The sequence below is a fragment of the Ranitomeya variabilis genome, chromosome 3 (assembly GCF_051348905.1).
Source record: "Ranitomeya variabilis isolate aRanVar5 chromosome 3, aRanVar5.hap1, whole genome shotgun sequence".
NCBI classification, from domain to species: Eukaryota; Metazoa; Chordata; class Amphibia; order Anura; family Dendrobatidae; genus Ranitomeya; species Ranitomeya variabilis.
Window position 1 is genome coordinate 408166371 of NC_135234.1, and position 25233 is coordinate 408191603.

General features: G+C 44.5%; 1 protein-coding gene across 2 annotated transcripts in view; it reads left to right on the plus strand.

Moving 5' to 3' along the window:
• Positions 1-25233, plus strand: part of USP32 (ubiquitin specific peptidase 32) — a 278060-nt gene that overhangs the window by 213360 nt on the left and 39467 nt on the right. For both annotated transcript variants that reach the window (XM_077296233.1, XM_077296234.1), the window contains exons 23-26: positions 8681-8855; positions 18432-18583; positions 23139-23250; positions 24927-25138. In XM_077296233.1, coding sequence (XP_077152348.1) covers positions 8681-8855; positions 18432-18583; positions 23139-23250; positions 24927-25138 — 651 coding nt within the window. The remainder of the gene's footprint in view (positions 1-8680; positions 8856-18431; positions 18584-23138; positions 23251-24926; positions 25139-25233) is intronic.

Genomic DNA, 25233 nt, shown 5'->3' on the forward strand with positions numbered 1-25233 from the left:
TTTTACATAAAAAGGGCATTTTATTCTCTCAAATAAAACATCAGATCTCCGATATCAAGGCGCTGAAGATCCCTGCCAGTCAATGCGAGCCAGCCGGTGTTCATAGGAGGTCGTGATTTCTGCTAAATCAGTTTAAAATATGTAAAAAAAAACAAACCACAAATGTTCAAATCCACCCCCTTTTGCACCATTGAAAATAGAACAAAAAAGAACAATACCCACATTTGGTATCACTGTGTTAAGAAATTTTCGATCTATCAAAATATGAAATAAATTAATTAGATTGGTAAATGGGTTAACAAGAAAAAAAAATCGAAACACCAGAATTCGTGTTTTTTTGGTCACAGTAAAATTGCAAAAAGAGGTGATCAAAACATTGTATCTACCCCAAAATGGCAGCAATAAAAGCGTCTGCTTATGGCATAGAAAATAAGCTATCACCCAGCCCCAGATTCCGAAAAATGTAAACTCTACGGGTCTTGAAAAATAGCAACAAATGAAAACTCTTTTTTTTCATACAAATTTCAGAAATTTTTGTACCACTTAAATGACAAATTACATGTTTGGTATCTGCGTACTTATACTGATCTGGGGAATCATATTGCCAGGTCATTTTTGCCAGGTAGTGAATGTGGTAAATAAAAAAAACAATTGTGAAAATGCACTTTATTTGCAATTTCATCAGAATTAGAATTTTTTTTCTTGTTTTCCAATACAATATATGGTAAAATCAATGGTGCCATTCAAAAGTACAACTCATCCCGCAAACAACAATCCCTGACGAGGCTATTTTGACAAAAATATAAAAAAGTTATGACTCTTGGAAGAAAGGAGAGAAAAAACTAAAGTGAAAAAAACAGAAAATGGCCTAGCTTTAACCCCTTCGCGCCACGCGCCGTACTAGTACTGCGCTGCCGGCACTGCATTTGTGCCAGCAGCAGTACTAGTACGGCGCCCCGATCACCGCGGTCTCACGCTGAGCGCCGCGGTGATCGGGTGCGGGTGTCTGCTGCGGGGTGTCAGCTGTCATATACAGCTATGCCCACGATCGGCGCTATCGCCGATCGCGGGTATTTAACCCCTCTGATGCCACTGTCAATAGTGACAGCGGCATAGAGGTGGATCGCGCAGGGAGTGCTATGCACACTGTCAGATCAACGATCTGATCTAAAACAGTGATGTCCCACCCTGGGACAATGGTAAAAAGTTTAAAAAAATAAAAATACAATGTATAAAAAATAAAATAAAAAAATCCCCAAATAAAGAAAAAAAAAACATTTCCCAGTAATTCCATTTATTTTTGTAAATAAAAAAAACACAATAAAAGTACACATATTTGGTATTGCCACGTCCGTAACGACCCGCTCTATAAAACTATCCCACTAGTTAACCCCTTCAGTGAACACCGCAAAAAATAAAAATAAAAAACAAGGCAAAAAACAATGCTTTATTATCATACAGGCGAACAAAAAGTGGAATAACACGCGATCAAAAAGACGGATATAAATAACCATGGTACCGTTGAAAACGTCATCTTGTCCCACAAAAAAAAAGCCGCCATACAGCATCATCAACAGAAAAATAAAAAAGTTATAGCTCTCAGAATAAAGCGATGCAAAAACAATTCTTTTTTTATATAAAATAGTTTTTATTGTGTAAAAGCGCCAAACATAAAAAAATTACATAAATGAGGTATCGGTGTAATCGTACTGACCTGAAGAATAAAGCTGCTTTATCAATTTTACCACACGTGGAACGGTATGAACGCCCCCCCCTAAAAGAATTTCAGGAATTGCTGGTTTTTGTTCATTCCGCCTCCCAATAATCGGAATAAAAAGCGATCAAAAAATGTCATGTGCCCGAAAATGGTACCAATAAAAACGTCAACTCGTCCCGCAAAAAACAAGATCTCACATGACTCTGTGGGCCAGAATATGGATAAATTATAGCTCTCAAAATGTGGTGATGCAAAAACTATTTTTTGTAATAAAAAGCGTCTTTTAGTGTGTGACGGCTGCCAATCATAAAAATCCGCCAAAAAAACGCTATAAAAGTAAATCAAACCCCCTTCATCACCCCCTTAGTTAGGGAAAAATAATAAAATTTTAAAAAATGTATGTATTTCCATTTTCCCGTTAGGGTGAGGGCTACGGTTAGGGCTACAGTTAGGGCTAGGGTTGGGGTTGGGGTTAGGGCTAGGGTTAGGGCTGGGGTTAAGGTTGGGGTTAGGATTTCAGTTAGAATTGGGGAGTTTCCACTGTTCAGGCACATCAGGGGCTCTCCAAATGCGACATGGCGTCCGATCTCAATTCCAGCCAATTCTGCTTTGAAAAACTAAAACCGTGCTCCTTCCCTTCCGAGTTCTCCTGTGCGCTCAAACAGTGGTCTCCCCCAACACATGGGGTATCAGCGTTCTCAGGACAAGTTGGACAACAACTTTTGGGGTCCAATTTGTCCTGTTACCTTTAGAAAAATAAAAACGTGGGGGCTAAAATATAATTTTCGTGGAAAAAAAAATATTTTTTATTTTCACGGCTCTGCGTTATAAACTGTAGTGAAACACTTGTTGGTTCAAAGTTCTCACAACACATCTAGATAAGTTCCTTGGGGGGTCTAGTTTCCAATATGGGGTCACTTGTGGGGGGGTTCTACTGTTTAGGTACATCAGGGACTCTGCAAATGCAACATGACGCCTGCAGACCAATCCATCTAAATCTGCATTTCAAACGGCGCTCCTTCCCTTCCGAGCTCTGCCGTGCGCCCAAACAGTGGTTTCCCCCCATGTATGGGGTATCAGTGTACTCAGGACAAATTGGACAATAACTTTTGTGGTCCAATTTCTCCTGTTACCCTTGGGAAAAAAAATTGCGGGCTAAAACATCATTTTGTGGAAAGAAAAAATGATTTTTTAATTTTCACGGCGCTACATTCTAAACTTTAGTGAAACAATTGGGGGTTAAAAGTGCTCACCACACATCTAGATAAGTTCCTTAGGGGGTCTTCTTTCCAAAATGGGGTCACTTGTGGGGGATTTCTACTGTTTAGGCGTGTCAGGAGCTCTCCAAACGCGACATGGGTTCCGATCTCAATTCCAGCCAATTTTGCATTGAAAAGTCAAATGGCGCTCCTTCCCTTCCGAGCTCTGCCTTGTGCCCAAACATTGGTTTACCCCAACATGTGGGGTATCGGCGTACTCAGGACAAATTGCACAACAACTTTTGTGGTCCAATTTATCCTGTTACCCTTGGTAAGATAAAACAAATTGGATCTGAAGTAAAAATTTTGTAAAAAAAAAAAAGTTAAATGTTCAATTTTTTTTTTAAACATTCCAAAAATTCCTGTGAAGCACCTGAAGGGTTAATAAACTTTTTGAATGTGGTTTTGAGTACCTTGAGGGGTGCAGTTTTTGGAATGGTGTCACTTTTGGCCATTTTCTGTCATATAGACCCCTCAAAGTCACTTCAAGTGTGAGGTGGTCCCTAAAAAAAATGGTTTTGCAAATTTTGTTGCAAAAATGAGAAATCGCTGGTCAACTTTTAACCCTTATAACTCCCTAACAAAAAAGAATTGTTTCCAAAATTGTGCTGATGTAAAGCAGACATGTGGGAAATGTTGTTTATTAACTATATTATGTGATATAACTCTCTAATTTAAGGGCATAAAAACTAAAAGTTTAAAATTGCTAAATTTTCACAATTTTCAACAAATTTTTTTTTTTTTTCACAAATAAATGCAAGTCATATCGAAGAAGTTTTACCACTATCATGAAGTACAATATGTCACGAGAAAACAATGTCAGAATCACCAGGATCCGTTGAAGCGTTTCAGAGTTATGACCTCATAAAGTGACAGTGGTCAGAATTGTAAAAATTGGCCCTGTCACTTAGGTGAAAACAGGCTTCGGGGTGAAGGGGTTAAAGGGGTTTATGAGGTACATTCACCAGTTTGGGAATGTTAATGGCCATATCTTGGAATAGTGTCTGCAGATCTGAGTAAAATGTTTTTATTTTTTTAATTTCTCATCTCGGTTGCAAAGATATTTGCTTTTAGAGATTAGGCTATAATTTGTGAAAAGCCCAAGGAAGTATTACCAGGGTTTCTTCTCTAGGGATATGTTCGTTTTCCACTGCATGATCTTGACCAGTCGTAAGCAGTAGGTACCATGCAGGGTAAAGGAGAAAATACCCCGCAAAGCTTAAAAGAATATGCCTTCTCTTGTGAGATGTAATGACAGACATCCCTGTTTTCAGCCCCACACTCTGTACCTGTGTAGAGCAGAGCCGAGTGTTAGTACAAACACCTCAATATCTCATCCCCCAGCAGTCAGTGTGGAGTATAGGGGAGTACAGAATATCCGAGTCTTGAAAGTTTTCAACTGTAATTATTGTGAGGGGGGGGAGCAAAGTTGAGCTTAGCATCATTCCAAACTACTCTGCTGTGGCAGTCCTGTTGTATCTCTCTCCTCGTACACTGACTGCCCTGAAATAATAGCTGGAAAGTGTAATCACACTCAGCTGTGCTAGTGTAAGTACAGAGATCAGGGCCGTGTCTCATTACATAGCTAAAAATTACATTATCAGTGCTGCATCCACTATTCCATGATGTGACCAGTTTATGATGCTAAACTTGGTGAAATGTCCTTTTTAACCCTTTCACGACAGGTGCCTTACATGTACTACGCATGTTGTGTCCCTCCCTTTGATGTGGGCTCCGGTGCTGAGACCACATCTTTCCCGGCACATGTCAGCTGTTTTGAACAACTGACGTGTGCCCCCGACAGCCAACGGGAATGAAAAACAAACAAAAATGAAAAAGGGTTGCAGAGTGAAGGAGTTTAAGGCTATGGTCACACATAAAAAAAACTAAGATAAATACAAAATTAGTAAATACCTTACAGTAAATAAATATATATAAATAGTGAATGAATTTAAACATAGGATTCTTAATTAACATAATTTTAATAAAAAAATGTAAAAGCCATATCACCACGTCAAGATATGACCCTATTTGGGACGGTCTTCATCCCTAGTATTATTATTATTTATTATTATTATTATTATTATTATTTATTATTACAGTAAAGTATAGTATAGTACTACATTAACCATATGTCAAATGACGTAAATGTGAATAAGGGACGAGCAGGACTAAGACTGACTAATGGACACCCAGTTATGTGAAGCCATATCAATATATATAATTTCCAGCTCAAAGAAAGGGAGGCCGCACCTTTCTCTACACAAAGTGCAAACATCTGAAACCTATGTTCACACATAGCAGAGTTGCTGCAAAAAATAATTTCACAAGAATCTAGAGATAAATCTGCAGCCAATGTTGCAGAGGATTTCCCTTTGAAAAACAGCAGTGCTTGTAAAAAGGAAGGTAAAAAAAAAATTACGGTAAACAAAACTTTCCTTTCTTTACGTTTCCATAATTTACTACTGGTAAGTGCCAGTAGGTGAGTATAGCTTTGTTATTTTTTAACATACCAAGCTGCTGCTAAAATGTGAATGCTTAGCTCAGTTTAAACCCACCCACGTCACTGATTGACAGCTTTCTGTGTACACTGTGTATATGTGGAAGCTGTCAATCAATGTTAGCGCGTTGTTGGATCACATGGCAGCAGGTTTACGAGTCCTATAGTGATAATCTCCTGCTGATAAAGCAGTAATTTTATAAAAACTACATCAAGTAGCCCAGAAAGACTACATTCCCACGATCAAGAAGTAGCAACGCTTTGGACACAGGGTATGTTCGTTGCGTCCAAAGCGCTGTCGTCTATTGACTGCAGATAAACCCGAATGTTTTCACTGAACTATGCGGATTTACTGCATCCAATACACTCTATTGATTAATTTTCTGCTGCGGAGATGCTAGAAATTAGCATGCTGCAGTCTTGAATGTCGTGCCGCATGTCAGTGTCCGCGGGTGATCTGCAGGCGCACATGCACACATGGTGGACATGCAATTTCTATAAATCCCATCTACTATGCTATAGCATCCACAACAATTCCAGATAGTGGAAAGGTACCCTAAGTGATACCTCAATGGAATACTATGCTTCTCTTGGGTAGTAAAAACCCGGTGACAGATTCCCTTTAAGACTGCTGACAAAAGTCATCACTGTATGTCTCATATCAGATGCATGTTGGTGATAAATAATCTTTTATCACTTTATATAAAGTACCTCTTCCAGGCTCTGGGGAGGATGGTATCTGGAAGATAACTCTGCCTCCAGTGCTTATTTTACATGAAGGGGGAGTTACCAGTGTTATATGTAATGGTTACCAGTGTCATGTGTAATGGTTACCAGTGTCATGTGTAGTGGCCGCTCTCTGTTATCTTGATCTCACTGCAGAGCTGTGTGTGATTATACTTGAAACATCTGCAGGTTCCTCTCAGCTTCCAACTCACAGACAGACAGGGCTGCAATATTGTTGCAAAACATCAGCGCTCAAAGAGCTGCAAAAAAAGTTTGCTAGAAGATAAATTTAATTTCTCCTGTTCTGTGTTAGTTACCGTATATACTCGCGTATAAGCCGACCCGAGTATAAGCCGAGACCCCTAATTTTGCCACAAAAAACTGGGAAAACTTAATGACTCGAGTATAAGCCTAGGGTGGGAAATACAGCAGCTACTGGTAAATTTCAAAAATAGATACTAATAAAAGTAAAATTAATTGAGAAATCAGTAGGTTAAATGTTTTTGAATATCCATATTGAATCCGGAGCCCCATATAATGCTCCATACAGTTCATGATGGGCCGCATAAGATGCTCCATTATAAAATATTCCCCATATAATGCTCCATAAAGTTTATGATGGGTCCCATAAGATGCTTCATACAAAAATATGCCCCATATAATGCTGCACAAAGGTTGATTATGGCCCCATAAGATGCTCCAAAGAAACATCTGCCCCATATGATTCTGCATTAAGGTTGATTATGGTCCCATAAGATGCTCCATAGAAACATTTGCCACATATAATGCTGCATTAAGGTTGATTATGGCCCCATAAGATGCTCCATAGAAACATTTGCCCCATATAATGCTGCATTAAGGTTGATTATGGCCCCATAAGTTGCTCCATAGAAACATTTGCCCCATACTGTATAATGCTGCATTAAGGTTGATTATGGCCCCATAAGATGCTCCTTAGACACATTTGCCCCATATAATGCTGCATAAAGGTTGATTATGGCCCCATAAGATGCTCCATAGACACATTTGCCCCATATAATGCTGCATAAAGGTTGATTATGGCCCCATAAGATGCTCCATAGAAACATTTGCCCCATATGCTGCTGTGATTAAAAAAAAAAAAAAAAATGACATACTCACCTCTTATCCTGAGCAGGCGGGGACATCGGCACTTGCGATATTCACGTGACCCCGTTCCACCGCCGTGCGCTGCTCTGTCTTCCGTCTCTCTGCAGTGACTGTTCAGGCAGAGGGCGCCACTAAACACATCACGCCCTCTGACCTGAACGTCATAGCCAGAGGACGCAGAAGACGGAGCGGCGCGCAGCGATGGAACGGGGGCAGGTGAATATCACGTGGCTCACCTCCCCCGTTATACTCACCCTCCCGGCGCGGTCCCTGCTCCTCCAATGCGATGGCGCTGGCAGCTTGTTCCTTTGTTCAGCGGTCACTGGTATTGCTCATTAAAATAATGAATATGCACTCCACCCCTATGGGAGTGGAGTCGCGTCCATATTCATTACTTTAATGAGCGGTATCAGGTGACTGCTGAACACAGGAAGAGCTGCAGGTGCCGGAGAAGTAGGGAGATGCAGAGACCGCGCCGAGAGCAGGTGAGTATGATGGATGGCTGCCGCTCCCCCTCCGCCGCCGACCCCCTGGGACAATGCCGAGAGGGGCACTTTCAGCCTAAACAATGGGCTGAAAATCTCGGCTTATACTCGAGTATATACAGTATTTGTCTCATTGGTAACTCCTTGTTCATGTAAAATAAGCTCTGGAGGCAGAGTTATCTTCCAGGCAGCGTCCTCCCCGTAATCTGGAAGAGATCATTTACTTATAAGAAACGCATGATTTTCTGGAATAAGACATCAGATTACAGATATCGAGGTATTATTTTATTCCGCTTCCCATGACCAGCATGTCCATATAGATGGCTTAGAAGGATTGATCCTACTGAGAGATGCCCTTTAATAATTTTTGGTCCCTCTGACATCACTCCATATGGATGGATGTTGTGGAGGGAACTATGTGGTGTTAAAGTTGCACAGATCTTTTATGTAGAGCAGCAAAGCAAATTGTAGGTGGCAATTTAAACTTTGTTGCAAAGTTTCATTTTAGTAGGTTCTCCTTATCCTAATATATGACTTTCCGTATGTGCCATCTGTTCCCTTGTGAAGTCGCCAGACTGTTAAATGTTTATGTAGCTGGAAGCATATTTCAAAATACTTCCCGAGCTTTGCCGATCATGCTCAGTTAATAGAAGCAGCAGCTAATTACTTTTATTTGCATCACATCTTATACACTGCCATGTTCCATTGGTTTATGCAGAGGTATAGACAAACGAATGTTTGGTAATATACTGTTCATGATGTGTTCTCACGTTACTGTTTTCTTCCTCTAAAGCTGGAAAGTAGAAATATTTATGTATGTTGTTTTTTCTGCCATGGTGATGAACTATGAATTTCTGTTTCTTAGGCCTGGGACAATCACTTGAGGAGAAATCGGTCTATAGTTGTGGACTTGTTTCATGGACAGTTGAGATCTCAAGTGAAATGTAAAACCTGTGGGCATGTCAGTGTCCGATTCGATCCCTTTAACTTTCTATCCTTACCATTACCCATGGACAGTTACATGCATTTGGAAATTACAGGTATTTGTCATTGTTATTTTCCAGCATTTCTTTATGCGTTTTTTCCTTACGTTTTTGTTGTGGAAAAAAGTGTTTGAGTATTAGCAAAGTGAATGAAATTTCTGAAATCTTATGCATGTGCTGCTTATTTTTTCCTTGCGGTTTTGCATCATATCGGCTACATGTAAATCTTTTTAGCTGTTTTCACCCATTTTAATGAATGTGAAAAAATCACCCCTAGTTTTCCTGCCAAATCTACAGTATTTGCAGACTATTTTTGTGCTCCAAATACTGAACATGTGCACATACTCAAATTAAACTAGATTATATATCTCTCTATCTTTCTTTCTTTTTTTTTCTACAGACTACATTACAATATTAAAAATTACACACTACAATAAATAGGAGCGGGCCTGCAGCCCTTGGCAGTAGCCACTACTTAGCGTACAGATATTGCTCTCCTTACATACAACAATTAAATTCGGCTACAGGCAGGGGTGTCAATAGTAGTGATGAGCGAGTGTACTCGTTGCTCGGGTGACCTCTGAGTATTTGACTGCTCGGAGATTTAGTTTTCATCGCCGCAGCTGAATGATTTACAGCTAGTAGACAGCTTGATTACATGTGAGGATTCCCTAGCAACCAGGCAACCCCCACATGTACTCAGCCTGGCTAGTGGCTGTAAATCATTCAGCTGAAGAGATGAAAACTGTACCTCCGAGCAGTCAAATACTCAGAGGACACCCGAGCAACGAGTACACTCGCTCATCACTAGTCAATAGCTGATCAGTGGGTATGCCGGTGTCAGATATCCCCCCAGTAATGCAGTGCGCTTATGTCAGGACTTATCTTCACAGTCCTGTATTTCCAAGAAGGTGAGACTGCTATAGTCTCTTTCACACCTTCAATCAAGTGTAGGTACAAAACAGTTGTCCAGTTCTCCACTAATCCATGCCACATACTGTATCTAGTTTCAGGTGCTCCTGTCTCACCTATCCCCCAAAAAAAGAAGAAAAATGGAGGCATCCTCCCAATAGTGAACTGGACTCCTGTCTTATACTTACACAAATGAAGATGATCATACCAGTACCATCTATTTGGAAATGGAGGACGGTGAAGATAAGTCCTCATTTGCAAACTTTGCATTACTTTTCAATTGATTTTACCAACATAAGCCCCCATGTAAATTTGAGTTATGTCGATTGAAGCCACGAATATCGGCATACTCAACCAACAGATTGTGTATGGGGCCCCCGAACAATTTATGGTGAAGTAAATACCCATCTGGTATATCTGATGCTAGACGTTTAATCATATTCTCTCCTGGAGATAAGCTGCCAGACATTTTTTAGCAAGACTCTTTCGTAGAGAACATAGGAACGCTTGGCTGAACGAGCTCTCCCATGTAGGGAAGACTCATCAAGTAACATCTCTAATGTGTATGGTGTGCCTTAGCTGCTGTTCTTCACTGAGGCTTTTTATCAAACTTTTTATTGTTATTGCAAATACCATTTTCTCACCTTTTGTTACACATTTTACCACCAGTCTTCTATTGATTCCCTATTTTAAGGATAGGTTATTAATAGTGATGGGAGAATCTATTCGCAGGACTCTGGTCCATCAGCCAGGTCAGTAATCTGTGACCACTAGACGAGAAGCCTGTTAATCTCCTTACCTCCTGGCATTCTCCCCTTTTCTTTGGATTAGCTGAGCTAGCGTGACGTCATCTTTAAAGAGTGACACAAGCAACATGTCGCCAGGCCAACTGATCAAAAGCGAGTAGCCAGGATTGGCAGGAGTTAAGGAGATTAGCAGGCCTCCTGTCCTGCGATCAGAGTACTGACCTGGCCAATGGACCCAGAGTCCTGTGTATGGATTCTCTTATCTTTAGTTATCATTCTAAAAGTATCTGAAAACACCATGAATTTGATCGATGAGCTGCCTTCTATGCCTCTGAGGCTCTGACATGCTTGACATTGTGAAATGGTCTAGTGAAAAGGGGTGAAAATTATTGACACAAAGTAGGTCAACCAATAGGTGGTGTAAACTTGGACTGGATAACAGCATGAACCACTATGATAAACTTGGCGCTTTGTTACACGGTCTAGTAGTGATGAGTGACCGTGCTCGGGTAAGGCATTATCTGACCATGCTCGGGTGGTAACCGAGTTTCTTCGGCGTGCCCGAATAATACGTTCAGGTCCCTGCTTCTGCATGTTACGTGGCTGTTCGCCATTGCCTGTTTGTTAGGTAATCCCTACGAGAGATGCAGCCACGGGGACTCAAACATCTTATTTGAGCCCGCAGGAGACACTCGGTTAGCACCTGACCATGCTGGGATAACACCTTATCCCAGCACGTTCGCTCATCACTGCTGTCTAGTCTCATTTATGTTGTTTAAAAATTACGATTGGAAATATGTTTCTCTTACATTTCCATGATATTACTCAATTGGACAATCATGATGCCTGGTCATTTTTACCACACAACGAACGCTATGAAAACAATTCCATAAAACAATGCCTACATTTGCAAGGATTTTTCCCCCAACTTCACTGCACATGGAATTTTTTTTCCAGTATCTTCTGTCGTAAAATGAATGGTGTCATTGAAAAGTACAACTTGTCCCATAAAAAGTAAACTTTAATACACCTATGTGGACAGAAAAGTAGAAAAGTTATGTTAGAAGAGGAGGAAATAAATGAAAACGCAAAAGCGGAAATTGGCCATGTCAGGAAGGTGTTAAAATTGATGACTATTCCTTAGGCTTGGATGATCAGTATGGTATCCAACCATTAAACCTTTCACTACCCGGCGATTTTCCATTTTTGTTTTTGTTTTCCTCCCCCTCTTCCAAGAGCCTTTTTTTTTCCTGGTCATATAGCCATATGAGGGCTTGTTTTTTGGGAGCCGAGTTGTACTTTTGAACAACACTATTCATTTTATCATATAGTGTACTGGAAAATGGGAAAAGAAATTGCAGAAAAAGTTAAATTCCATAAGTTTTTTTTATTTTTTATGATTTACCATTCTCAATATACAGTAAAACTGTATTTCTCCTACGCCTCATTGGGGGACACAGGACCATGGGTGTTATGCTGCTGCCACTAGGAGGACACTAAGTAGACAGAAAGATTAACTCCTCCTCTGCAGTATACACCCCTTCACTGGATACAATTTCATCCAGTTCTTGCTTAGTGTCTGTAGGAGGCCCTGTTTTTTTCAGACCCCAACTTTTATTTTAATTTTTGATTTTTAATTTTACGTAAATTTTTATTTTTTATCTAACGGAGTGAAGGGGGCGACGGGTCCTTTTTTTATAGGGTCCGCTCTCCCCCGAACCAATAACAGGCGAGCACGGCGAGTATACCTCCCCGTCCCTCTCCTGCGACGTATGGCGCACGAAAAGCTTGCGCCGGGGCAATGGTTCCTATACGGTCCCGATTTCCCCCCCCCCCCCCACCTGCAATAGAGCAATGTGCTCTGGAGAAAATGCAGCCGGAGGGGAAGATGTGCCGCAGCACCAACAAACCCCTTTGATCAGACGAGGATGCATCAGGGGCCTCTCCATCCCCATCCAGGGTGCATGGATTGAGTACACACCCTCACAGAACCGCCCTGCAGATGTGAGAACCGGTGAGCACTGCGGCTGTAAGTACATACCCCCCTGCTCCCCTGTGTGCGGCAGCGATGCGGTCCGGGTCCCTGGAGAGAGACGCCGCCGACCGGGGGTCGAAGGTGCTTGGCGGAGGTTCAGAAACGCTCCGTCGCGGCCGCACATCGCCGGCAGGCCCCAAAAATTTAGTCCCCAGCTTCTTCAGCCGGAGTAGGCCGCAGTGGGCAAAATCCCTCCCACGGCCGTAGCTCCGCCCCCTACATCGGTGCTTCTCGTCTGGGACGAGAAGCGCCCTCCAAATCTCGGGGGCCATATTTCCACACTCTCTGCACGGAGCCCACGCTTCTACAGCGCTCCAGAACCGCCATATCTCTCCCTGGGGACACAGACAGGACCGTGGGTAAGCTGCTTCAAGAAAGCTTAACCCCTTCCCTGGCGTATACTGCCCGCTCTGTCTCCAAAGGCACTATGTCTCAATCCAAGGAGACTAAAAAGGGTAACAAGAAGCACACAGTGTTTTTCACTGTATGTGCCACTTGCAATGCGGCCCTGCCCCGAGCCCACACTACTCCTTTGTGTGCAGATTGTGTCTCTCCCTCTGTGCAGCCGCCTCTTGCCGCCGCCGGTACTGTCGCCGATGCCGCAGCCGTCGACCCTGTAGAGCCTAGCCCCCTGAGTGGGCAGCCTCTGTCACGATCTGTGGCTTCCCTAGCCAGAGCAATTGACTCCCTCCGGGGCCCCTCTCCAGGTCGGACCGCGGAGGATTCAGACGACGGTATGGATCCGTCTACCAGCAGGGGGCGTACCCGGTCACTTTCTACCCGGGGCTCTAGAAAACGTGTTCACGTTTCATCCCCTGACCATGAGCTAGCGGGCCCTTCAGTGCCTGCAAGCTCTGCTTCCCGGTCCCCTTCCCCAAACTCGGATAACTCTGAATATGAGTCCGACATTTCCTACGTTCAGGACTCCCCCTCCTCCCAAGAGTCTCTCGACTCTCTCATCGAGGCGGTCAACCAGACCCTGAAGGTGACTGAGGACTCCGTATCGGAACCCGAACACGTGGTGTCTTTCAAAAAGACTAAACGTGTTCCAAAGGTTTTTGTCACTCACCCTCACTTCAAGGAGATTGTACAAAAACATAGGGATCACCCAGATAAACGTTTCATGGGACAAAAGTCCATTGAGGCCAAATACCCTTTTTCTCGGAAATTAATCAAGGACTGGCTGCAGTCTCCCTCAGTGGACCCTGCTGTGTCACACCTCGCGTCCAAGACCATCCTGTCTCTTTCGGACGGTTCCTCCGTTAAGAACCCCTCCGATCGCCAGATTGATTATCTGGCTCGTTCCGCCTTCGAGGCCACAGGAGCGTCTCTCTTCCCATCCTTCGCCGCCTCTTGGGTGGCTAAGGCTATGGTCTCTTGGACCGAGACTCTTTCCTCTACCATCCAAGCCAGTGACTTACCTCCAGAAGCCAGCATCCTGGTTAACCAGATAGCGCAGGCCGGAGACTTCATAGTCAACGCCTCTATGGACGCAGCCAATTGCGCTGCACAGGCAGCCGCCAATGCAATCTCCATCAGGAGAGCCCTGTGGCTCAGGGATTGGCGTGTAGATTCGGCTTCCAAGCATTCTCTAACAGCCCTGCCTTACCAGGCTGGTCGGTTATTTGGAGAAAAATTGGACCAAATGATCTCGGATGCTACCGGAGGGAAAAGTAAATTTCTCCCCCAGCAAAAACCTACCCGGCCCTTTCGGTACCAGCAGCAACCTCCATTTCGGCCTTTTCGGCCCAATGCCAACTGGTCTTCTACATCTACTACCCCCGCATCAGGACGAGGTGGCCGAGGCACCCAGGTCTCTTACAGACCTAATCGTAACTGGAGACCCAGGCCTAAACCACCCGGGTCTAAGGGATCCACATCCCATGGATCCTCCGCCCAATGACTCCTTGCAACATCCGGTGGGCACCAACAAAGTAGGCGGACGCCTGCTCTTGTTCCGTCAAGCCTGGCTCTCAGTCGTTTCCGACGAGTGGGTCAGAGAACTGGTGTCCACCGGATACAAAATAGAATTTTCCTCCCCCCCCTACGCGCTTCTTCCAGTCTTGCCCTCAAAGGTCAAAGGCCACAGCGTTTCTCCAGGCAATACGGGCACTACAAAGGGACGGAGTCATCATTCCGGTCCCCCTAGAACAAAGATTCAGGGGTTTCTATTCGAATCTATTCGTGGTCCCAAAGAAGGACGGATCACTACGTCCGATCCTAGACCTGAAGCTACTAAACAGATTCGTAAAAATCCGACACTTCAGGATGGAATCCCTCCGTTCTGTGGTCGCGTCTATGGAAAAAGGAGAATTCCTGGCATCCATAGACATCAAGGATGCCTACCTGCACATACCAATCTTCCCTCCGCATCAGCAGTTCCTCCGCTTCGCTTTTCGCGGGGAACACTTCCAATTTGTGGCCTTGCCCTTCGGTCTCGCCACCGCTCCCAGAGTCTTCACGAAGGTCATGGCGGCTGCCATGGCCATTCTTCATTCCAGGGGAGTGGTGGTAATTCCGTACCTGGACGACCTACTGATAAAGGGTCCTTCCTACCCAGCGTGCGAAGAGTCCGTCGTTCTCACGGTGGATACTCTTTCTCGCCTGGGATGGAAGATAAACTTCGAAAAATCTTCTCCAATTCCGGCTCAACAAATCTCTTTCCTGGGGATGATACTGGACACTTCCCGCGGTCTGGTCATACTCCCTCAAGACAAGGCTTTGGCCCTGCAGCAGGGAGCTCAGAGTCTTTCCCGTCCAGTCTCCCACTCCATTCGTGCCAGCATGCGAGTTCTCGAGCAGATGGTAGCTGCCATGGAAGCGGTCCCATTTGCGCAGTTTCACCTCCGTCCCCTGCAGCATGCGCTACTGTCGGCTTGGGACGGCAACCCGTCCTCCCTCGACCGCCGATTCATCCTGTCCCCACGGGTCAGGAAGACCCTCAGGTGGTGGACGCTGAAGTCCTCCCTAACCCAGGGAAGGTCCTTTCTCCCAGTACGGTGGCTGGTGGTGACCACCGATGCCAGTCTCATAGGCTGGGGAGCGGTCTTCAACCATCACACAGCCCAGGGGCGGTGGTCCACTCAAGAGTCTCGCCTTGCCATCAATATCCTCGAGATTCGAGCTATCAGGCTAGCATTGTTCCAGTTTCACCGCCTTCTGGCAGGTCACCCAGTCAGAATCCAGTCCGACAACGCCACGGCCGTGGCATACATCAACCGTCAGTGCGGAACCCGCAGCAGGACGGCCATGCTCGAGGTGTCTCACATCCTTCATTGGGCGGAGTCAAACCATTCGCCCATCTCAGCGATCCACATTCCAGGTGTGGAGAATTGGGCGGCGGACTTCCTCAGTCGCCAGGGCCTCGCCTCCGGAGAGCGGTCCCTTCACCCGGAGGTCTTCCAGCAGATTTGCCATCGCTGGGGGACCCCGGATGTGGATCTCATGGCTTCCAGGATGAACAACAAGGTTCCTCAGTTCTTTGCTCGGTCCCTCGACCCACGGGCCCTCGGAGTAGACGCCCTGGTCTTGCCTTGGCGCCAATTCCGCCTCCCGTACATTTTTCCTCCTCTTCCCCTGCTACCGAGGGTCATCAAAAAGATCAGGGCAGAGGGGGTACCAGTGATTCTCGTCGCGCCAGACTGGCCGCGTCGGGCATGGTACGCCGAACTGGTTCAGCTGGTAGCCGATGTCCCCTGGCGTCTTCCAGATCGCGTGGATCTTCTTTCACAGGGCCCGATTTACCACCAGAACTCAGGGGCCCTGTCTTTGACGGCTTGATCGTTGAGTCCTGGATTCTAGGCCAAGCGGGTTTCGCTCCCAAGGTGTCCTCCACCATGATCAGAGCTAGGAAACCTGTTTCCATGCGCAGTTACCACCGTACCTGGCGAATTTTTTTCTCATGGTGCGATGCACAGGGACGATCTCCTCTGGTATTTTCTATCCCTTCCATACTGGAGTTTCTTCAGTCCGGACTAGAGTCGGGACTTGCCCTTAGCTCCCTAAAGGGTCAGGTTTCGGCATTGTCAGTCCTTTTCCAGCGGAAGATTGCCAATAGGTTGCCGGTGAAAACTTTCTTCCAGGGAGTTTCCCGTGTGGCGCCTCCCTACAAATCGCCCTTGGATCCGTGGGATCTTAATTTAGTTCTCGGAGCTCTTCAGGAGATTCCCTTCGAACCGCTACAGGACGTTTCCTTGACCTTCCTTTCTTGGAAGGTAGTCTTCCTAGTAGCCATTACGTCCATCAGAAGGGTTTCGGAGTTGGCTGCACTCTCCTGCCGCCCTCCCTTTCTCATTTTTCATCCGGACAAGGCGGTATTGAGGACCTCTCCCACCTTTTTGCCCAAGGTCGTCTCTTCTTTCCACCTCAATGAGGAGATTGTTCTGCCTTCGTTCTGCCCGGCACCAGTCCATCGCATCGAAAAGGCTCTACACACTCTTGATGTGGTGAGGGCTCTTCGTCGGTACGTCTCGAGGACGGCTCCCTTCCGCACGTCGGACGTCCTGTTCGTACTTCCAGAGGGGCCCAGGAAGGGCTCTCCCGCTTCAAAAGCCACTCTGGCTAAATGGATTCGGTCAGCCATTCAAGAATCCTATCGTGTCAAGGGTGTTCCTATCCCAGCTGGGATCAAGGCCCATTCTACTCGGTCGGTGGGCGCCTCGTGGGCCATTCGGCACCAGGCGTCAGCACAGCAGGTCTGCAAGGCTGCGACGTGGTCCAGTTTGCACACTTTTACCAAGCATTACCACATTCATTCTATCTCTTCTGCAGACGCCGCCCTTGGCAGGCGCATTCTGCAAGCGGCAGTTCCTTAAGCCGTAAGCCAGTGGTACATGGGGTATTAGCATATTGCTCCCCACCCAGGGACTGCTTTTGTACGTCCCATGGTCCTGTGTCCCCCAATGAGGCGTAGGAGAAAAGGAGATTTTTGTGTACTCACCGTAAAATCTTTTTCTCCGAGCCACTCATTGGGGGACACAGCACCCACCCTGAGCCTGTTTTTTTGGCTTGTTGTTACTTCTTGGTTTTGACATAGTTTGTCTTTGTTCATGCTCCTACTGCTTTACTACCAAACTGGTTGAAATTGTATCCAGTGAAGGGGTGTATACTGCAGAGGAGTTAATCTTTCTGTCTACTTAGTGTCCTCCTAGTGGCCGCAGCATAACACCCATGGTCCTGTGTCCCCCAATGAGTGGCTCGGAGAAAAAGATTTTACGATGAGTACACAAAAATCTCCTTTTCATACTGTAAAGTTTATGCTACAAATACCTTTTTCAGCAATAAAAAACTTATTTATTAGAGGTACAATTAGAATCTATATCCAATCAATCAATGGTTTTAAAATATCATGGTAAGAATATATAAAATCAAATTAGTCCAAGTGTAACTAGTAAGATCAGTCCAGAAAATGTCCTGCTTAAACAATTGATGCACAAAGTTCCCCAAGTTAATGGTCTTGCAAATCAACCTGCAAAAAGTGCGAAAACTGCGGTTACCCCTCTCACAGTGGTGCTGTAGTCCAAAGCACGAGGTTCCTCTGTGAAGATAGTGGTTGCAGCCTTTTATTGCAATGTTGCAGTGGGCAAAGAATATGATCCTGGCTTTTTGATTTTTTTTTCTCGTTATTCTGCTAACTGATAGCATTCATTTATTTTATGTTTTGATAGATCAGTCATTTCTGAACTCAGCGATACCATATATATGTGTTATATAGTTACATTTGAAACCAAGTCTAAGAGCGCAGGTAGAGCTCAAAACGAGTCTGGTGATGAGACCCCCAAGTTCCCTCTTTACAGCTTAGATTGTTGGTGTGCAATTGTTCATCGCCTTGTCAAATATTTTAAATTTTTTGCAATAAAGGAATTTGTTTTATATACATACCTGGATCGGCGACTTGATCTTTCCTTCAAAAATTGACATTTCCTATTTGCATTTTTTAAGTTATTAAATTAGATGGCACAACGCCTGTACGGTATGGGCTAAGGCTGAACATGGATGAGAAGTACACAGGGCTGAAGAAGCAGTTGAGTGAGCTGTGTGGATTGAAGCCTGAACAGATCCTTCTTGCGGAGGTGCATGGCTCGAACATTAAGGTATACTGGTGGCCACCCAACTCATTTGTGATGACCAGACCATGTTCCTGTACGGTCAGACACAGCCATTACACAGTACACAGCAGGGGCACATTTCTAAGATTATCTCAGCACAGGAACATTTTATTTACACACATCCAATTGTGGAAATTATTATTATTACAAGAGATATTGACTAAAATGTACTTTTGTTTGTGGGAACTAGCTGCCCACATGCTTACTAATATATCCCACCCTTTGACTAGTACTGTAACAAAATGACCTTGTAATTGAGTTCACCTTAACGTGGTTTAAATGAATATGCTGTCGTTAAAGGGGTTTTCTGGGATCCTTCAAAAAATAGCCAAGGTAAAGAATGTAAAGAGAGAAAGAAAAGAAATAGTAGTAGTATTTATTCTTTGAATTCCCCATCAGTACACAAAGTACCGTGTATACTCGAGTATAAGCCGACCCCCCTAATTTTGCCACAAAAAACTGGGAAAACTTAATGACTCGAGTATAAGCCTAGGGTGAAAAATGCAGCAGCTACCGGTAAATTTCAAAAGTAAAAATAGATACCAATAAAAGTAAAATTAATTGAGACATCAGTTTGATGGGCCCCATTAGATGCTCCATATTAAAATATGCCCCATATAATCCTGCATAAAGGGTAATAAGGGCCCCATAAGATGCTCCATAGAGATATTTGCCCCATATAGTGCTGCACAAGTGTTATGGCCCCATAAGATGCTCCGCACAGCCACTTGCCCCTTACAGTGCTGCACAAGTGTTATGGCCCCATACAGATGCTCCGCGCAGCCACTTGCCCCTTATAGTGTTGCACAAGTGTTATGGCCCTATACAGATGCTCCGCGCAGCCACTTGCCCCTTATAGTGCTGCACAAGTGTTATGGCTCCATACAGATGCTTCGCGCAGCCACTTGCCCCTTATAGTGCTGCACAAGTGTTATGGCCCCATACAGATGCTCCATACAGCCACTTGCCCCATATAGTGCTGCACAAGTGTTATGGCCCCATAAGATGCTCCGCGCAGCCACATGCCCCTTATAGTGCTGCACAAGTGTTATGGCCCCATAAGATGCTCCGCACAGCCACTTGCCCCTTACAGTGCTGCACAAGTGTTATGGCCCCATACAGATGCTCCGCGCAGCCACTTGCCCCTTATAGTGTTGCACAAGTGTTATGGCCCCATACAGATGCTCCGCGCAGCCACTTGCCCCTTATAGTGCTGCACAAGTGTTATGGCTCCATACAGATGCTTCGCGCAGCCACTTGCCCCTTATAGTGCTGCACAAGTGTTATGGCCCCATACAGATGCTCCATACAGCCACTTGCCCCATATAGTGCTGCACAAGTGTTATGGCCCCATAAGATGCTCCGCGCAGCCACATGCCCCTTATAGTGCTGCACAAGTGTTATGGCCCCATACAGATGCTCCGCGCAGCCACTTGCCCCTTATAGTGCTGCACAAGTGTTATGGCCCCATACAGATGCTCAGTACAGCTACTTGCCCCTTATAGTGCTGCACAAGTGTTATGGCCCCATACAGATGCTCCGTACAGTCACTGCCCCATATAGTGCTGCACAAGTGTTATGGCCCCATACAGATGCTCCGCACAGCCACTTGCCCCTTATAGTGCTGCACAAGTGTTATGGCCCCATACAGACGCTCCGCACAGCCACTTGCCCCATTTGCTTTTGCTGCCATAAAAAAAAAAATCGCATACTCACCTCTCCGTCGCTCAGGACCCCCGGCACTTTTACCTGCTCCTCGTGCGGCTCCGTCTTTGGCACTGATGTTCAGCAGAGGGCGCGCACTGACTACGTCACCGCGCCCTCTGACCTGAGCGTCACTGCCAGAGGACGATGAAGACGGAGCCCCACTGGAACGAGGAGGGGTAAATATCGCGCAGCGCTGCGCTCCCCCTCCCCGTATACTTACCTGCTCCTGGCGCGGTACAGTCCCTGCTTCTTCCCCGGCGCTGCATCTTCTTCCTGTATTGAGCGGTCACCGTTACCGCTCATACAATAATGAATATGCGGCTCCACCTCTATGGGAGGTGGAGCCGCATATTCATTTCTGTAATGAGCGGGACCATGTGACCGCTCAGTACAGGAAGAAGCTGCAGCGCTGGAAGAAGCAGGGACCACGCCGGGAGCAGGTAAGTATTATTAGACAGCCCCCGCCCCCCCTCACCTGCCAACCCCTGGGTATGACTCGAGTATAAGCTGAGAGGGGGACTTTCAGCCCCAAAAAATGGGCTGAAAATCTCGGCTTATACTCGAGTATATACGGTAATAATTTCCCGAACATCAGGTGACTTATGGATGTGATGTTTTGGGGAGTAAGTACATAGATGGTGCGTGCATAGATTGTGCAGTAAAACTGTGATTGGCTCATTAAATATATTATTTAACATTCCCTACCAATTACCAATATTTGAAAAATCCTGAAAAACTCCTTAAGGCTATGTTCACACGCTGCAGTTTTTGCTGCGGATCCGCAGCGGATTTGCAGCTGCGGATCCGCAGACGTTTTCCATGCAGGGTACAGTACAATGTTACCCTATGGAAAACCAAATCCGCTGTGCCCACTTTGCTTTTTTTCCGCTTGAAAATCCGCGCGGATTTTCTGCGGAAAAAAAGAAGTAGCATGTCAATTCTTTCTGCGGATTCCGCAACGGTTTTCCACCTGCACCAATAGGAAAGTGCAGTTGGAAACCCGCAGTGGAATCCGTAGGAGAAACCGCACAAAAAACCGCAGGGAAAACCACCGCGGTTTTGCACTGCGGTTTTTCCAAATCAGGACCTGAAAAATCCGCAGCAAAAAAAGGATAGTGTGAACAAGCCCTAAAGGGGGGACTTGTTGTCAGATTTTTCCACCCAATCTGACAGAAGCATTATATAGAGACAGATACCTTGATTCAAGTAATGTACAGTATCACTTTCTATGCTGTTTGCTGTAGTTTTGATAAAATCACTATTTTATCAGCAGGAGATTATTAGTAGAGGACTACTAAACCTGCTGCCATGTAGTCCCTCTATATTCATGAGCTCGGTGTAACCCCGTCCCCACCACTGATTGGCAGCTTTCTGCCTATGCACAGTGCACACATAAAGCTGTTGTGGGTTGAGTTATACAGAGCTCAGCATTCAGAGAACTATTAAATCTGTAGCAGAGAAAGCCATGATTTAATAAAAAATTGCACGGACACATCGCTGGAATCATGGTCTCTGCCTGTACATCATTCCACTCTCAGTTAGGGTAGCAAAAACCTGGTGACATTCCTTTTCATACATTTGTGAATCATCACAAATTGAAAGAAAGCCAGCACTGCTCCACAAGTACTATCTAACTATACAAATGGGGTGGTGAAATGCTTACAAGGTGTAATAGCATAATTTATCAGATGGTTTGTACTGCACCTTATTCCACAATGGCAGATGTAACACTGTGTTAGAACAAGGCAAGCCTAGGTAATGGCTGTTTCTGTAGTTCTCCATGTATCAAATAACACATTTAGGTGTCAAATCAGCACAGTTTTTATGCTAGAAAACTGCCGTAAAAACTCTGAAAAGTTTCACAGCATTTTGGGGTTTTCACTCCAGTTTGACGCTGCTCCGCCAAAACGGTTGGAGCTAGGGAGGAGCGAAGATGGGTTACGGCCAACACTCAGCCCTCTGTCCAATTAATTAAAAGTACTGGGGATTTATACACCAGACTGGGGGAGCATTTCTTTAGAGGCGCACACCACTCACTAGATGCTCCGAGTGGCATGTGCCCTGTTATTGAATTCGACACGTTGCTCTCCAGCGCGCCCTTCATTAAGCCAGCCGTGCGCTACACCAATATTAATGAAGCACCCTCCTAGTCTCCTTCTACATTTTTAAGCTCATGATAATGGAGGAATGACGCTGAATAGCGCTGCAGTCAGTGAACAGTGCTTTCCTTTCTGACCTAATCATATTTAGAGCAAGCTTTAGAATTGGATGATGCCACTCTGTGAATGCGCTGGCCGGTAGGTTCTCATTTTAATAGACTCCTTTCCTCCACTGGCTGTAATACGTAATAATGGAGATGAGTCGTTCTGTGAGAGGACTACAGAGTGCAGCAAGTTAGCACTTTATTGTGCCCGTCACTTATGTGGTATATTTCAAATGATCAGGTCATAGTGGACAAGCAGTGTTCTAGCATGGCCATGCCTATACTACTAGGAATGACTGGATGACGGTGTCATGATAGCAATTCACTCCAACATAGGGCACTACATGACCATACCTGCAGTAAGCCTTAGTCATAGCACAGGACTATTGGCGTCACCAAAAGGTGTAATAGTCCAACATGCAAACATTTTGGACTAATACACATGTTTGCAACAAACTTGGGCGTACTGCCACCTCCTTCCAATATTTCTGCTCTTGTATGCTGGTCTGCTATGGACACCACTATGCGCACCCCTAATTAATGCTTCACAGGTGAGGACAGGACTTGGAGTGCGGGTCGTACTGCTAACTTTATATAATTATATCACAATCCGACTGTATTTTTTTGCAGAACTTTCCTCAGGATAACCAGAAAGTAAGGCTGTCAGTCAGTGGATTTCTCTGTGCTTTTGAGATTCCAATTCCTGGTTCTCCTACATCCGCTACAAGCCCAATTCAACAAGGTGAGTTATATGTGGCCTGCCAATATACTCTACATGTTTATTTGTGCTACCTACTATACATTTTACCAATGTATTGAAGGAAGGGTAAATGCAAGGTTCGAGACTTTGGGTCACATTTTGGGGTACCAGTCCTCCTTTTATAGCAATAATGAGTGTATTTTCAGATTACATTTGGTTTACGCCAAGGAAAACTCCCAGCACATTTACTAAATGTATCCATATAGTCCTGTTGACCTAACAAAATGGCTAAGTAATGCCTCCTTTAGTAGAGTTGAGCAAAGTTTTCAAAGTTCGGTTCTGATTATGATTGGCCTCATTGAAGTCAATGGGAGTAGAAATGAACAAATGTGTTCGGAACCGATCAGCAAACATAAATTCGGCACGAATATGGTAAATTCATATTCCAAGCATATTCGCTCAACTCTATTCTTAACATATCAGTGAGACGGAAATGAAGTGTGTGCAGAACCAAGAAAATATTGTTCAAAACTTTCGGCATACTATCCCTCCTTTTCCGTTTTTGACTCTGTGGGAGGTGATTTTTTTCCATAAGTAGACTACGTTTATTCTAGTAAAGTGTTGATAATGCACAGTTCATCAGCATCGACTACTTTTGTTGTTAAATGTAATTGATTTCCAGTTTTGATGAATTGTTCTAGAATTCCATTCATTATGTCATTTCCAACTCATTTTATTCATGATTGCTCATATAGCGCCATCGTATTCTGCCTGCAGCACTTTACAGACCTCATCATCACTGTCCCCATTGGGGCTCCCAATATAAATTCCCTATCAGTATGGCTTTGGAGTGTGAGAGGAAACCGGAAGAAACCCACGCAAACACGGGGAGAACATACAAACTCCTTGCAGATGTTGTCCTTGGTGGGATTTGTTGGAAGGCAACTATTCTAACCACTGAGAATTTTTTTTTTTTTAATTTCTAAAATTACAGACTCTAACCTGTAGTTATTGATTTAGGATTAATTTATGCTTTTCAGTGCTGTGTAATTATCAGATGTATCCTGTACACAAGATCAGAGGCATAACTTCAAGGTTCTGGGAACCAAATAATTATAATAATCTTTATTGATATAGCGCCTACGTATCCCGCAGCGCTTTACAATTCAGCAGTCCATATGAAACAGTCATAAGTAACAAAGTTAAAGATAATACAATAATTAAAGCAAAGATAGTCTAAAACAGGGTCCCCCATTTACCATGTGTCATGTATATTACTGGTCTCCGTTTATGTGGCGGGAGCACTTGGACCCCCCACTAGGTGTAACAAATGAATCTAAATATCCAGCCAAAGATAAACAAATGTTTACCCCCATAAAAGCCTGTGCATATTGTCGGATTAAATGTGGAGTGGATCTAGCCTTGGTCTGTACGGTGCCATAGTGAATAGATGATGATAGCTTGAACAGGGTTACATTGACATATATTCTCCATGTTCGAGTGATTTTCATGCTCATTGTATGCCAGTGCTATATTGCTGAGGACAAATATAATTTTACAGATTGATAAGCACCCATTATTACATCATCTGCAGTTGGCTTTCTAATTGGCTCTGTACGGTTCATGAAATGATTAGTTAAAGAGGTTTAAACCATAATCCATATTAAAAGCAAAGCAGTTTTAAGTGGATTACACTGAGCTTGTTCTTTAATTTGCAGATGCCACCACAGTGCCATCATCTAATGGACCACAAAGTCTCATGCCAAATGGAGGACTGAGTCGGCCACCAGTAATCCCAAATGGGATGCCAAATACTGTAGTGCCATGTGGGACAGAGAAGACAGTCGGGAATGGAGTACTCAATGGCCATGTCTCTGTCCATCCAGAAGGCCCTTTTATAGGCTATATCATTGCTATTCATAGAAAAATGGTAAGATGACACCTGTTATATGAGAAGAAAATACCACGTCCCTGTAGTATTACATGGAGGACATTCAGTTGTACTTTTCTAGTACAAGGATAACT